This window comes from Mustela nigripes, chromosome 4 (assembly GCF_022355385.1).
Source record: "Mustela nigripes isolate SB6536 chromosome 4, MUSNIG.SB6536, whole genome shotgun sequence".
Classification (NCBI taxonomy): domain Eukaryota; kingdom Metazoa; phylum Chordata; class Mammalia; order Carnivora; family Mustelidae; genus Mustela; species Mustela nigripes.
Genome location: NC_081560.1, coordinates 56,738,593 through 56,755,388, shown reverse-complemented (window position 1 = coordinate 56,755,388; position 16,796 = coordinate 56,738,593). Strand labels below are relative to the sequence as shown.

At 33.8% G+C, this 16,796-nt stretch overlaps 1 protein-coding gene across 2 annotated transcripts in view; it reads right to left on the bottom strand.

Annotated features, from left to right (window-relative positions):
* Positions 1–16,796, bottom strand: part of SNX13 (sorting nexin 13) — a 130,196-nt gene that overhangs the window by 62,839 nt on the left and 50,561 nt on the right. For both annotated transcript variants that reach the window (XM_059396750.1, XM_059396751.1), the window contains exons 5-8: positions 16,503–16,624; positions 3,623–3,744; positions 3,434–3,535; positions 2,110–2,198 (exon numbers count right to left, since the gene is read on the bottom strand). In XM_059396750.1, coding sequence (XP_059252733.1) covers positions 2,110–2,198; positions 3,434–3,535; positions 3,623–3,744; positions 16,503–16,624 — 435 coding nt within the window. The remainder of the gene's footprint in view (positions 1–2,109; positions 2,199–3,433; positions 3,536–3,622; positions 3,745–16,502; positions 16,625–16,796) is intronic.

Below are 16,796 nucleotides of genomic sequence, written 5' to 3'. Positions count from 1 at the left end.
AGGAAAAAAAATTATGTACTTACCTACAGTAATAGGGAATTATGAGGGCACTTTAGATTGGGTGGTCAGGGTCAGCATTTCTGAAGAAGTGGGATATGAGGGGTGAATATAACTTAGCCAAGAGAATATGGGGAATCATTTTGACCAGGAAAAAAAAAAAAGAGTACGAGGTGGGCCCTACAGTAGGAGAAAATGGCACTTCTGGAGAAGACAGCATAGTTGGAATACAGTGACAGCATGGCACAAAGACCAGAAAGGTAAACAAAGTCCTTGTAAACCTCTGGAAGAACTCGAGATGGGAAATATTTGCTGGATGGTCACAGCCTTTACTAGGATGGAGAGGAGACTAAAAGGCAAGACAGGACATGGAAACAAGAGTAAGATTTCCATTTTGAACATTTAAAGTTTAAAAGGACTGTGAGCCAATTGAATGGCAATTTCAGTGAGCAGCTAGTCAGAGGCAGCTAAAGTTCAGAAGGAAAGTCTGTACGACAGATATAAATTGGAAAATCACTAGCACTTGGAAAGTACTTAAAGCCACAGGAATGGATGAGCAAAAAAGAGGGCTCAGGCCTAAAGAACTTGTAAATTTGAAATTAAATACAAGAGGAGTTAAAACATGTAAAAATAACTAAAAAGGAGACCAAAGGAAGAGAAAAATCAGGAAAGCAATGACATGGAACGCAAGCAAAGACAAAATTTCAAGAGGGAAAAGTTTGCTAGCCATGTGAAAGTTGCTGAGACACTGCCCAGTAGCAGCTGTCTAGTGAACCAGGTAGACAAAGATTCTGCTGCCAAACAAATACTCAACACAAATGAGTACTGTAACTGATTTAGCAGTGTCTTCTTTCAATGGCAGAGGTGAATCTACAGATAGACGTGTCAGGTATTTACTGCCTTAATAATGACTAGCCCAAATAATTGGTCTTAACAATACATCATTTATCAGGTATTTCCCATTAAAACCAAGCGTTTACTACTCAATTCACAGCACCACTCCCCTACTTAAGTGTACTGAACTCAAGTTAGGTAGGTACTAAGAAATTGTTGGTATTGCTTAAATAATAACATACGAGTATAAAAGCACACCTCAGGAATTGGCATCTATTTTGCTGGATGGCAGACAAAAAGATCCTAACTTTCATTTTCATATAAATTAGACACTTAAAACCCATTCGACCAGCATAAGGGTTGTACCTAACTAGCTAGCATTATCTCAGTCACAACCAGCAATCAAAACAAAAGAGTTATTCCTTTACATCTGTACATAAAATTTTTTTTAAGAAGATTTACTTGTTTGTTTATTTATTTATTTGACACAAAGAGAGAGTACAAGCAGAGGGAGAGGGAGAAGCAGACTCCCTGCTGAGCAGAGAGCCTTATGCAGGACTTGATCCCAGGACCCTGACATCATGACCTGAGCTGAAGGCAGCCCCTTAACTGACTGAGCCACCAAGGTGCCCTGTATATAGAATTTTACTCTGATGTTTATATTGGGGGAATAAAAAGTCCAAGACTACTGTTCTCATCTACTTTAACTCATTATCTAATTATAAGAAGCAGAATCATAGCTGCTTAGTTTTTTTTTTTTTTTTTGGTAAGTTTCTATCCAAAAGTGTTATTTTAATTAACCTAATTCCAGTAAGTTTATAGGTAAAGCTATATTAAACAAAATTTAAAACGTATCTTTGCTATAACCCAAAATCCCCGTACTGAACTCTAAGTCAAACAGTTCTCAAAGTATTGTCCAGGGATCTCTGGGGGATGGAAGGAGACAAGCACAGAGTGATATTTTCAAAAAGGAACATGATGGTGTGATGATAGAAATCAAGTAATGGAATGTGTACCCAATCTAAAGTGCCCTCATAATTCCCTATTACTGTAGGTAAGTACATAATTTTTTTTCCTTCAAAATTTTGTGTTTCAAAATTTCTTAGTTTTAACTTATATACAGTAAATGTTGATAAATAAAGCCCATGTGAACAAAAGCACTTTGAGGTCCTCAATAATTTTTAAGAATTTAATGGGGTCCTGAAACCAATACTTTGAGAATTACTATACAAAGTTTCTTTATAGCCATTTATTTGATATGAGTTTAAGCTTGCTTACCCTGACAAAGTATCGCATGATCTTGTTCTGGAAATCTCCAGGAGGTAGCAATAAATATAATAAGACCTCACACAAGTCCCTTAGGAATCCTAGAAATGAAAAAGCTAGCTATAATAACATTAGAAAATAAAATCTCCACCGATTTGTGATTAAAAAAACACATAAAGGCATAAATAAGTAGTTTCCCAATTATAGCAGCTTATTATTTTAATAATTAATTAGTACAAATCAGTATTGATTAAATTTTTTCATTATTCTCTAAACAGTAACGATTCACTAATCAAACTAATTTTTTTTTTATTCTGCTCAGTTTTACTGTGTTTTTGAATCACTGAGAAACTTCAATTATCAAAGTGTTTCGCCCCAAAACAGTTATGGTTGTACCAAGTACTCTACACTTCTACTACACATTACCTTTGTGTACTTACAAGCTATTTGCATATTTTAAAATATACTTGTAATTCTTCTTTCAAGAAAGAACCTCCACTATCCTGGTAGGTAATAAGGAAAGAAAAAGAATATGCTCTTCTACTTTACTACTTCCTTGATTTACATGAAAGTACTACAAATCACTGTATTTCTTATACTTAGCTATTATTTCATGCCAGTGTTAATGAAATGACAATTAAAAATTCAACAGTAGTGTAAATATAAAGAAAAGAAGAAAAAGGAGAGTAAGCGCACAATTTAAAACTTGAAGAAAACAATTTCCACAACTAGAACAACTTCTCTGTTGTACATATGCTGACACTTGCTGGGAACAGAATTATATAGCTGATCCTGTTAATCCAAAATGCACCAAGTAGCAAAGACTCTTTCTGAGAGGCTACAAAACTAGGAAAAGATAACCTCCTCAGTGAAAGCTTATCCAGTCTAACCTCTCACAAAGAAAAGACAAGTCCATTCTACCCCATAAAATGTATTTGAAATCATTATACTCATTCTCTTAGAAAATATTTTAGGGTAATAGGTATACTCTTGAAGTAGAATTGATAAATTCAAGGAGAAGATAAATTACTATATATCCTAAAAAGTAAATTTAGTTATAAATTGTTTGTGCCTGCTCTATTTTAAAAGAAGAGAAGTAATCTTTAATTACCATCTTTAAATTTTAAAGATGACTTTTAAAAACAGAGAAAAAAATCTGAAAACTACTTTTAAGAGTTAAAAATTAAGATGACTAGTGACAGTGTCTATACTATGCTACCCATCCTGTAAGAATAATTTCACCCTTTACCCGTATTTTGTTCCCTGGCTCTGCTAACTTGTCTCTAACCAATATAAACGGTTACTATTCTCCAAAGAGTTAAACTGAGAAGAAAACCTTCTTCATCTTTGGGAGAAGTGCACACTAGATCACGGCAAACATCCTTCTCCATTTCAACTTCAACTTCAAAGAAAGTATCCACCAGATCTTCTGCTGTACCTGCACAAAGAAAAGAATAAAACATAAAGAATGATAAAGACATATTTTAAATAAAGTCCTAATTTTCAAAGGGAATAAAGGTATTACCTTTTGCTTGATCATCTTTCTCTGTTATCTTCTGTTGAGCCTTTCTGAATACTCGTAGGTGTGTGCCAAAATCATCTACAATACGTGTAGTAAAATAAGGTTGCCAGTCTATTTCTTTTGACCTTATAAAAAACACATTAGATAAAAGCATTATATAATTTTTTTTATCAAAAAGTTAAAGTAAGTTAATTTTAATGACTAATTAAACAACGCCATTACCAGAGAGATTGAATTTATTTACACTAAGATTTTGTTTACTTAATTTCTATTACATCTCAGTCTTCCCTTTCACAAGACCCAAGGTATATCAAATCTACTTGGCCAAGTCTTTGAACAATATTATTTTAAGTATTTTATGTGCCAAGGCTTTAAAATACTACGTAAGTGCTTAAAATACAAAGAAAAAAACTTTTTTCCAGTTCAATCTAAAATTCTGACCCCAAGTATATCATGTATTTCTCAGCCAGACAGAACATATTAGGGATTCCAAATGGTTTTCCTTGCTTTTCGAAGAGCATTTGAGACACTTCTTGGTTCTTTCTGAACCCTTTCTGAATGCTCTACATTCTTCTTAGTTATACAGCCCAATTCTGAACCAAATACCTTTGGTATGAGTCTGCAAACAGTGGTTTCTGTTTGCAGATACTAGCACTTGAACACTTGACCATTTGGAATAATAGGTCTTAAAGAATGATACAAAATACCACAATACTCATGAAAAAGGTGATTATTAATTTTATTAAGTTACCTATTACTCTACCTTAAAAGTAACAAACCTCAAGAAACACTGCTAATTTAGTCCATCCCGTGAAATAGTAACAAATAAAACAGATAAGCCAAAAGCAGTATACACCTCTCCTTGGATTGATATTTTTAAACAAGTTTTTTTTTTTTTTTGGTGAATTTTCCTTAAATTAGCACTCAAATTAATTTACCTTTTTAGGAACATACCAAATAGATAAAAGAATCTATTTATTCATGAAGATGCTGGGCAGCAGAGGAGCAAAGAAAAAGTATACTATAATTCACTGTTATTTACCCAAACATATATAATAAAAAAGCTAGTGAAGAAATTAACTTGATTACTGTCTCATTTTGAGAGAAAACGTAAAGGTGTTAATGGCTTTGAGGAATATAACAGATGCCTATTTTCAAAAACATAAGTTATTAACACTCATCTTTTTTTAAATACACAACTATAATTTTGTTACACATGTGGGAAGAAAGACTAAATTATTAAGTACATGAACACAGAAACAAATTAACATTAAAAAGGTAACCTGTACTCAGGAACCTGAGAAGGGGTTAACATTACTTAAAATACTACAAGAGCCATCATACATAAGCATATATTAACTTTGGTAACAATACTTGGACTCAACATAAAACCAAAAAGAAAATTTAAACCTAGCAGTCTCTAGAGTCTCCTTTTCACTTATTAAAAACAAAAAACAAAAAACCACAATCTGTATAAGCATCTTTCAAAAGTTTTTACATGAATTATTGGTAAAAAAAAAATCATCCACATCTAAAAATTTTATAACAGAATTTAGTTGGTACAGGCCATTGCTCATTTTATCCATAAAAGGTTCATTCTAACAAATTTAGAAGAAAGCTGAATATATAATCTTTCAAATTATATGTTTTGTTTCATGGTATAATGTTATTTATATAATTTATTGAAGTTTTCAAACAAAATAAAATTTACTAATTTTAGAAGGCATTTTAAACCCATCTCAACTCATTACAGACGATATAACATTGACAATAAGTGAAAATACATAAAATTTATTTTAAATTTAAAATAGGGATTTCTACAGATATGTTTGAGGGTAGAAAAAACCAGGAACAGTATTCTGTATTTCCACCTAAGATCATTATTTTCCCTTTGCTTGAATCACTTCCACTGAATAATGTGCAAATTTAATATAAGTCTCAACTCAAAGGAACTTTTTTAGGTTAGGAAGGTTAAGAACAACAGTAGTACATTGCTTCCCTTTGTAAATCAGGAAAACATCTACTAACAATTTCTGGTGGTATCTGTCTTAACAAAATTTGAAAATATTCTCATGACAGTGTACTTTCTAAAATTAGACTGTACTGACAAACACGTACTAAATGGAACATGAATATAAAAAGCAATTAAAAAGTCATTCAATTTACCTAATAGCCATACTTTCTTCTATTAATCCATATGTAGTTTTCTAGTAGAGCTCTTAGTATCAATTATTCTTAAATTATGCCTCTAGTCAAGACTTTTTTTAAAAAAAAGATTTATCTATTTATTTATTTGAGAAAGAGAGAGAGAGAGAACATGCTAGCTAGTAAGGGTAAGGAAGAGGGGGAGAGAGAATCAAAACCAGCCTCCACATCCAGTGCAGAGCTAAAGGCAGGACCCACTCTCATGACCTTAGCCGAAATCAAGAGTGGGATGCTCAACTAACTGAGCCATCCAAGTACCCTTATGGTCAAGGCTCTTTTTCACTTTGTTTAAAGTATTCCCCTAAATGATTCCTATTCTAATAAAAGCACCTAGATTATTACAATAAATCCTATTACCTACACTTTCATATCATTACTATTATAAGCTTTCCTTTCTTGAACTTAAATAGAGAAGATTATTTCCTATATGACAAGAGAATCAGTAATATATTCAACCTTACATTGAAAACATAAAATTCATAGTAGGCCCCTAAAGCTTATGTATCTTGATAGAACAGTTTCAAGAATTACAGAAGTTAACTACGGATGCGAACAAGTAAGGAAGTTTTATTAAAGTACAAGAGCAAAAACCAAACAAGTATACCTCTCTGAACATATTTTTCCATGCCTTTATCTCAATCCCTAATGCCAGCATTCTATTACTTTAAATGGTCTTTTACTTTAAATGGTCTCCCACATCCACCTTTGTCTCCTCTCCATTCTGTTTTCCACAGAGCAACCAGAGTGATTTTTTAAATATACAAATATGATAGTACAAAATAAGAAATTCAAAAACTGTTCAGTGACTCCCCATCAATTTTCAGGCTAAGCATGACTACTTTCTCTAAGATCTTGCATACCCAGGAGGACTATGCTTACTTCCGCATCACCATCTCTTCCACCTTCTTTCCTTTCTGTTCTACTGACTTATAGGCTTTAATTCCATTTCTCAAATATATCTCTTATCTCAGAGCCTTTGGACAGCCTAATCCCTCTGCCAAGTTTGCTCACCCCTGCCCACTCTTCACATACTTCCCTGCTCTCCCCCACATTGACTTGTCAATTCCCACTTCAGAGTTCATCTAAAATATCTATTCCACATGGCAGCCTTCAATGCCCCTCAGCTTTCTCTCTCTCTGCCATATTCCTTCAGCCTAGGTATGGATCTCCAGTTATACATTCCCATGGCACCAAATTTGTCACATTTCACAGCACTTTCAACCTATAGTTAAATAATTTAACTGGTGAGATAAATTCAACTACTCAACTGCTGATAAAAATCTCAGGAAGCAAGAGACTCGTTTTATTCCGCAGTGGTATCTCCCGTGGCTAAATAATGTATTGAACATTGGAGACACTCGATACATAGTGATTTACTGATTCCTTTTTCAGGGTCAAAACACTGTTAATAGGTGCCTCCCGGAGAAAGGCAACATGAGGTGCTTATGACGGACTCTTTACTCCTTAAAGTTCTGAAACAGAACATAAAGTGAGGAGCTCCTTTTGCCTTTCTAAATCCTTAAACTATATAATGCTAATATCAAAAAAATCCAATGAATATTCCAAACACGTGGGCTGACAATGAGATTATATAAATTGCTTCACTGGTTCCATCAATGGAATGAGCAATGTACAACTCATCACCAGTAATGCAAAAAATACACCAAAATCAATTAAGGATTTCTGTAAAAGAGCACTGGATTGGCATATATATGTCTCTATTTCAAGTAAAACATTCACCATTTCATTTGTTGTGAAATTCAGCAAATCACCTCACTTCCCAGGGTTTGTTCTCTTTAAGGAAACTTAGAACTTTAAGAATCCATGATTATAGTACCTGAACACCCATCTAAGCATGTGTAATACACACACACACACACACACACACACAGAGTATGTGGGAAATTGGTAAATGGTGAGTAAATCAAAATATCTGATCAAAAGAGAGAGTCATGAATATATTTCATTTTAACTTAAATTATATAAGTCTTTCAATATAAGACTAAGACCTTTTATTTCACTAAGGTTTTGCCAAGAGATATTAATGTGGTTTTTGTCTTTAATAAAACATTACAACACTGCAACAGTTATAGTATCCAGTTTCTTCTGGGAGCGGCAGGCCCTTACATTCCCCCTTCTCTTTGGAGATTAGTCAAATCCCTGACTTTTCAGATAGTCATGACAACTAATGACAGTTCTGAACAACTCTGAATGCAGAGTCTTAATGAATCTTAATCTTAATGAATGTCTCTGAAATGGGAGAAAGAAAGGATTTAGGAATGAGCAAAAGGAGGAAATGAGCATGGTATATGCAAGGGTCACCATGAGTAGACTTGCCTGACTAGAGAAGTGGGTAGCTGGATTTGGCAGTAAACGTAATCTTCACATTCTTGGCAGAATACTTTCCTGGAAAAGGTCTTTTCTATCAAAATGATACAAAAAAACCCTGATTTTCCCCACATGAACAATCCTATAATAAATGTTACGTTCCTGATGCCACACTATATTTTCTCAGAAATGACTACTAAGACCTTATTTGAAAACAATAAAAAGGGGACTATATATTGCATAGTGTGTATATATGTCTTCTATGAAAAAAACAAAAAAAGAAAAAAAATTGGCTTTTTTTTTAAATCTTTAGTAAAATTCCTAGTTTTTCTGTATAAATTTTAACAAACAAGCATCTTTGAGAAGATTTTAAGGAGAGTTTTATTTGAGGAGAGGGCTTTTGATCAACTGATCCACAGATATTTTTTGCTGAAAGCAGGTGGTATCCTAAAGAAGAATCCCTTCTTCCTTGAGCCACCGAATCAGGCAGTAACTTACCCTCATAATTCCCTTTTAGAAAGGATATACTCTTTATAATACATAAACCTTTACTTGTTTCCATCCTTCAGGAGCCCTTGAAGGAATACTTTGCTATCATGCCAAAAACTTCAGCCTGAAATTCAATTTTGAGCAGATTCTTAAGGCACACAATTGTAAACTTGCTTCTAAACCCATTAAAAGAATTGCCCTTCTTCCAATCTCCATTTATTCATAATACATGTTACCATAACCACTTCACTACAGCACCTTTGTTTCCCTTTTAAAATTACTTTAAAAAATCAAATTATAAGGTTAAGTATAAAAGAAGGTAACATTTTTTGACAACATTCCTGAACTTACATGAAATTTATTGTTGCTCTCTACCATAATCCTCAAATATATGTAGAAAATTCCTCTTTTACAAGAACTAAATTAGCAATCACAAGGAATTGCTGTTCCCTTCATTGGCTGCTCCTCTTCACAGCTGGAGGGGGAGAAAAAGTGGGAGAGCAAACTGTGCACATCTCTTTTCTAGTTCCACCTTCAGTGACTTCCTGACAATAGTTGAAAATCAACCATGGTGGGGAAATTTAAAGTAGACTTCTAAAACTACAAATATATTGTTTTCCACATTCTGTAAAGAATAGCAGTCATCCGGATAATCAAATAAAAATTTCTAAGTTTTCACTGATAGAAGACTTAACCATCAAAAAAAGATTAGTCTACTGAATGTCCTTTATGTCTGAAATTAAGCATTCTTTCTGACCACATAGAAATATAAAGAGGTATAAAAACTTTATTATGATCCTATTCTAAGATTCCTACTAGCAAAATAATAGAAAAGTACTTTAATTCCTAAGTAAATTAAATCTAATTACCAACATTAGACACTATAAAAAATAACTCCCCAAATGGTATTCAAAATGTAAGGTTTTACGGAATATATGAGCCCATGTTTTCACGACAGGGTATGACTGGCAAAACAAAAACAAACCAAGATTAGTACTGACCTCACCAGGGAGTCTTAGTATTTTAGAACTTCAACAGATTTGAAATAATTACAAGTTGCGATCATTACAGCTCCAGACTTAAATTACTTATTCTAGATTATATAGCTAGTGAGATCAAGGTTTTGTTTAAAAAAATAAATCAGGGTTCTTAATTTTCAATTCAGTGTTTTCTTTACCTTAATAGGAACGCAAAACTTCCTGACTCTTAAAGTTACAAACAAACTGGAAGAAATGGAGAAAAATCTTAGGTATGCAGTTTTACATAACCACATTAAAGGAAATGGTATTTCGTGAAATGTATCACTACATAAGAAGTCTAGTTCTACGTCCTGTGTCCCAATGCTTCAAAGATGTTAAAGATTCAGATATTCTAAAGGATGTGGATCTCTGAATATAATGAAGAACTTAGAGAAACACCTGTGAAGCACACTCACCTATTTTAGAGCTTGAGTGTAAAGAACACAGAGCTGGAAGTCTTAAACAGGAAAGGAAAAAAATAAATAACCTGGGGCTAGGTGTGCATCCTCCTAGGTATAATGATAAGTATGAAAAAAATTAATGCTGTTAACTATTTTAATAAACAAGATTTCTAGTAAAATGTACCTTACGAATGAAACATTCCTAGATTTAGTAGTGAAATATATTAAAATTCTGTGGGAAAAAAGTAACATGTAAATCATAAACAGGAACACAACAAGAATTTATTGACTACTCACTAACTTGTCATGTACAAAACACTATATTAAGCATTATTTTCCAGATCACTTTCTGAAGACATAAAGGAACAGTGACTGCCTATACAAAACACATCATCTATAGTTGTAAAAAAAAATTATTCTTATATGTTCCTAAGAATGTAAAAAATGGAGAAACAGGAAAATTTAGTTTAAAAAAAGCCATCCTAGAGATCTTTATTGCTCATTAGCAAATGCTTCTGTCTATCTGTGGCTATAAAAGTAATACATTCTCATTTCGTGAAGTGTAATTTCCTTCTTTTGATTTTCAGCATCAGTTATAATCAGCCATAAATCCACAATCTAAAGATCAGTTAATATTTTAGTGTATTTCCTATCAGTCTCTTTCCTATGCATGCATATTGACAGTTTTTTACACAGCCAAAATCATATACTATATTACATGATTTTTATTCTAAAATATTTCCTATTTGTTTAGCAACACTTCCTAAATATTTTATTTTTTTAAGATTTTTTTAAAATTTATTTATTTGACAGGCAGAGATCACAAGCAGGCAGAGAGTCAGATGGGGGTGGGGGGGAGTAGGCTCCCTGCTGAGCAGAGAGCCTGATGCGGGGCCAATCCCAGGACCAGGACCATGACCTGAGCCGAAGGCAGAGGCTTTAACCCACTGAGATACTCAGGCGCCCCAACAACACTTCCTAAATATTTTAATAACTACAAAACTATTTCGGGGTTCAGAAAATTTCTCTCTAATGGGCCAAAGAGCAACTATTTCAGGCTTTGCAGACGACACTGTCTAGGGTCACAACTAGTCAATTCTACCGCTGTAGTACAAAAGCAGCCATGGACAAAATGCAAACAAATCAGTGTGACTGTCCAATAAAATTGTATTTTCAAAACCTGAATATAGCACACTCCATTTAATATTAAAATTACAAATAACCTAATTTAAAAATGGGAAAAAGATCTGAAAACACATGCTCTAAAGAAGCTATACAAATGACTTGTAAGCATATGAAAAGATGCTCGATATCATTACCTATCAGGAAGATGCAAATCAAAACCATAATGAAATATTACTTCACACCTACTAGGATGCTATAATCTAAAAGAGACAAAATCATGGGCACCTGGCTGGTTCAGTCAGTAGAACATGTGACTCTCAATCTCAAAGTCGTGAGTTCAAGCCCCACATGGGTTACAGAGAGTACTTAAATAAATAAAACTTGAAGAAAAAAACAACATGCAAAATCAAGTATAAGCAAGGATATGGAGAAAATGGAACCCTCATACAGTGCTGTTGAGAATATGCAGCCACTTTGGAAAACAATTTGCACTTCCTCAAAGGTTAAAGAGTTACCACATGATGCCTGGCTAGCTCAGTCGGTAGAGCATGAGACTCTTAAAGAGTTACCACATGATATAGGAATTCTACTCCTATATATCCAAGAGAAATGAAAACACATGTCCACAGTAAAACCTGTATATGAATGTTCATAGTAGCATTCTTCATAATATCCAGAAAGTAGAAACAATCCCTATGTCCACATGTCCATGGATAAACAAAATGTAGTTTATGCCTATACAGTGAAATATTATTCAGCATTAGGAAAGAATAAGTAATAACATTTGCTACAACATGGATAAACCTTGAAAACATTGTACTAAGTGAAAGATGCCAGTCATAAAAGAACACAGACGGTATTATTCCCCTCATATAAAATGTCCAAAATTGGCAAAACCGGAGAGAAATAAAGTAGATAAGTGGCTGACTAGAGCTAGAAACTTTGGGGGGAATGAAGGGAGTGAATGAAAGTGGATACAAGGTTTCTTGTGGAATCATTCAAATGTTCTTAAATTGATTGTGATGAAGGGTACGCAGCTCTATAAATATATTAAAAGCCACTAACTTTAAGTGGGTAAACTGTGTGCTATGTGAATTATATAATAATATACAATATATACAATAATAATATACAATTAACAAACCCCTTATCTATTCTACACATGCAAAAACATTAACTTACTGCCCCTTCTTTTAAATACTTAATGGCTCCTAATTATTTTTGCTAATTGTAGTAAATATGACAATAATTACCTTTCTAGTTAAAGTCAGTTTTAAGCTAAGTTTTCAAAAGGCAAAGAATGTAAAATGGCAAAAGAACTTTACTGTTGCAAATATCCATTATTTGAGTCATGCCTGCCTTTTGGACAAGTCTAAACACATGATCTATTAGTTCTACAGCAAAATGGTTAGTGAGAAAAATGGTTAAATTTTCAAAACATATCCCCCCTTGTTCCAGAAAGAATACTATCATTAGTATTACAACCACTGAATCCTGGAATCTGCCTACCCGTACCTTCTCCTGCCATGGGAAAACCCTTTAGGAAGAATACAGTGGCATTAGAATATATCTACTTTTTGCTAATCTTGGGGTAAAGGGGAACAGAGAGCAACAGCTGCCACATTTCACATCTCTTAAAGCAATAAGGTTCCTTGATCACTTGTATCTCCTTACTGCTTCTACCATACTAACCTTATTCCCCTTCTCAGAACCTCATGAAGGACATCCCTCTGTCTATCCCACTATTCATTCTTGAAGACCAGTTTTTTTGTTGTTTTTGTTTTTGTTTTTTTAAGATTTTATTTATTTATTTGACAGAGATCACAAGTTAGGCAGAGAAGCAGGCAGAGAGAGAGGAGGAAGCAGGCTCCCCGATGAGCAGAAAGCCCGATGTGGGGCTCGATCCCAGGACCCTGGGATCATGACCTGAGCCGAAGGCAGAGGCTTTAACCCACTGAGCCACCCAGGCGCCCCTTGAAGACCAGTTTTAACCTCAATCCACATGAGGTCTTCATCAGTTACTCTGGTTCATTCTACCTCTAGATAAAAACCTCTCTCAGTATCACACAAATGACTACTTTCTCTCCACTGTATGTGTTTTAACACTGTCTCTACCTGCTCCTTCCCCCACAAACAAAACAAACTAAGACAAGGTCAAAGAAACTGTGTGTATATATCCTAGGAAGGTAATAAATAACAAGAAATAACAGTAACAACCAAGTTAACACTCACTCATTTGCTATGTACCAAATCCTGTAGTGTTAGACATGCACTACTCCTCTAGATTAACATTACAAGAGCCCAATGGAAGAATTATCCCATTTTACTGATGGAGAGACTGAGACACAGAAAGACATGTAACTCGCTCAATATACCACTTATTGGTTAACAAATACTTCAGGAAATGCTTTTTGGACATCATCTCATTTAACTCTCACAAGTTTGCTACAAGTATTACTATTGTTATTTTATACATGTTAAGAAATTTTAAGTATAATGTAACTCAATGGTACAGGTAGAATTATAATACAATCTCCCAGGACTCAGTCTTGTATATAATATCTTATTTGAAGGAGAAATAAAATACACAGGCTATCTCAGATTCAATCCCTAAAGCTCCAGCCTAGTTCACAGCCAGCCTCTACCACAGGGAAGTCAAGAGTGCTCTATGAAGGTTTCCATCCCCGAACTGCTACTAGAGTAACAGGTACTAATGTTAACACAAGGTGTTATCATTATAAGTACTCTCTGACATGTGATGTCATTTAACCCTGATAATCTGATAAGTAGATATGGGCTATCACCAGACTCTTAAGAATTTATGTGTTTTGCCCATTCAAGACCATACAGCTTAATAAATAAAAGCACTAAAGCTCAAAAGTGAGGACTTCAGACTAAGTATATCCTTCCCTCCTGTTATGTCTCAAAATTAGCATTTCATTTTATGCTGATACTCTGTGACTGCTTCCTCATTATCATTTTAAGCCTGAAAACAGCCTCAAAAGCAACTTTGTTATTATCAAACTCAATGAATGAGTAAACTAAGGCTCAAAAGAAGCTGATAAACTTGTCCAAAATCTTAAGGCAAATGAGAAAGCAAAGATATAAATTCAGTTCAGTTGAGGATGGAAGAAACTCGACTCTTCCTGCAATCACCTAAATATTCAGCTTGATAGCATACAATATTACAAAACAGGGAAAAACCAAAAACAAAACAATTTACTACATGAAGTGTAAAGAAAAAGTGATTTGGGGGAATCAAAAACAGGGAACGCACTGTTATGAAAGGTTAAAAAAAAAAAGTGGGGAAACTAAGGTGAAAAATCAGATCATAATATATCTGGTATAGAATGGAGGAAAGAACACTAAACTGCTAAGAATAATCTGACTCTAATTCTTACTCTGCCTCAATTCACCGGATAATTTTGCACTGACCATTTAATCTTTCTGGACCTTAGCTTCCTCATCTCTTGTGAAATTATAAATGTCAGAGGACATTAAAAACCCAAATTTCTAAATTCCCTCATAGTTTTCAGAACATTTTCACAATTCTTATTTTCATTACATTCCAGTGATCAGAAATTTTGTTTTTTTCACTGGAGTATCTGCAGCATCTGGTTGGTACAAAGGAAGCACAAAATATTAGTTGAATGGATAGATGAATCTGATACCAACAATAACCCTGTGAGGAACACAGAACAGGGCAGATATTACTATGCTTATATCACATATGAGCAAAACCAAGATTCAAAAAGTTCAAAATACACGCTCGTAGTTCCATAGCTAAGTAGTAGAGCAGGATGCAAACTGAAGCCTCCCAATTACTAGTTCAAAGTTCTTTCCAGGTTTAAAATCTGTTATATTTCAATATATACTTAGGCAGTCAAACATATCTATAATGAACCCCTAATCCCACCTTCCCAAAGGAGGAAAAAAACAGTCATTAGGATGATGTTACTATAAAAAGTAGCAAATGACTGACTCAGAAGAGGACTGAATGAATACCTAACACTCAATAATGTTATATATATGAAATAAAGGAGATAAAGTCCTATTTTTGAAGTTTGATTATTCTTTATTTTCTGTGTTCCACAGCGACTTTACACTTGTAATTAAGGCTGGCTACTCCATAAACGTCTGCTATTAGTACTAAAGGAGAAGGCGCTCAAATCTACCTCTACAAGGTTATTAATCAAACCATAAATATTACTGCAGGCCTCCGTAATGACCTGAGGTTGAGGAACTAACCTCCTACTCCAAAGCTTAGAATTAACTGAGTTACAGATGAAAAGTCCTGACAGGGCAGCCTGAGCTGGAAACATCTACGTGCACAGAGATAAAAATGCAATAAAAGCCCCAGGGCAAAGCTCTATTCTCCAAGATTGTCAAAAGTACAAGATTGTATTTCAAGAACCTAAGTAGGGAAGAAAAGAGGCTCGGCTGAAAAATAACAAAGTCAGATTTAAAAATGTTCTCATGGCCTTGGCATGCAGCTTCCTGCCTTGAGGCTATAGGCTAGTAGGAAAATCTTTTAATTTAAAAAAAAAAAAAAATCAAATTCAAATAAACATAAAATCCTTGAGGCTATAGGCTAGTAGGAAAATCTTTTAATTAAAAAAAAATCAAATTCAAATAAACATAAAATCCTTTCTTTCAAAAATAAGTCACTTCTGTATATGAAATGGTCACCCAAAAAAATCAAGAGGTTTAAATACAATAATATAGACCAAAATATTTTTGTCACAGAGGAGGCAGTATGTAAGTGGGTTTTTTAAATGGGTTTTTTAAAGTATGAATTTTAGTATATCTCACAAAAATTTCTTAAAGCAAACTCATAAAAATATACTCCCTTCTGAAAATAAATAAACTGAATATTCTCCAGTGATTTATGCTTCTTTGGTTTCCTCTCCACTGAGACTTCTATAAGGTATGTGCTAAAAGTAAAAGAGTAATTTTACTGAAACTATTTCCATGGCACTCAAATAAAACAAAGTATCTGGGTAAGAGATTTAAAAAAAAGTATTCTCAATAAGTGAGTTGAAAGTCACATGACTAGACCCTGAGGAAGACACTGACATTCAGACTGAGAGAACAGGGTTTAATAAAGATAAACATTCTGTAAATGTAAAGGTTAAATCTAAAGAAGTACAGGTTTTTAGAGCTCTAGTTCTATAATCTGTTATCTCACAATCATCTACTGTTCTACTCACCTTTAGTAATTATTACTAATTAATAATTTCCCCCTCCAACTTAAAAGTCATTTTCTTTACTGGTATAAACAATATTATTTAACTTTTTCTGGATCAGTGACCTTACCTAGTAGCAAACTGAATGAGTGCATTTTGAAGAGTCTGCCTAATTTCAAGAAGAAAAGACTCATCATCACTTAGTGTATAATACCAATACTGGACATAATCCCTCAAGGAAAACTGGATAACCTAAAACAAAAATATTGGGAAAAAACACAACTTTTTAGGATTTAAAAAGTTATGAGCAGCAAACTAAAACCTAAAAGGATTATTTACCAATTTATATATACTCTTTACATACTAAATTGTGGTACCAAAAAAACTGCCTTTATTACAAAAGGATCAATATGCTAAAAAACCA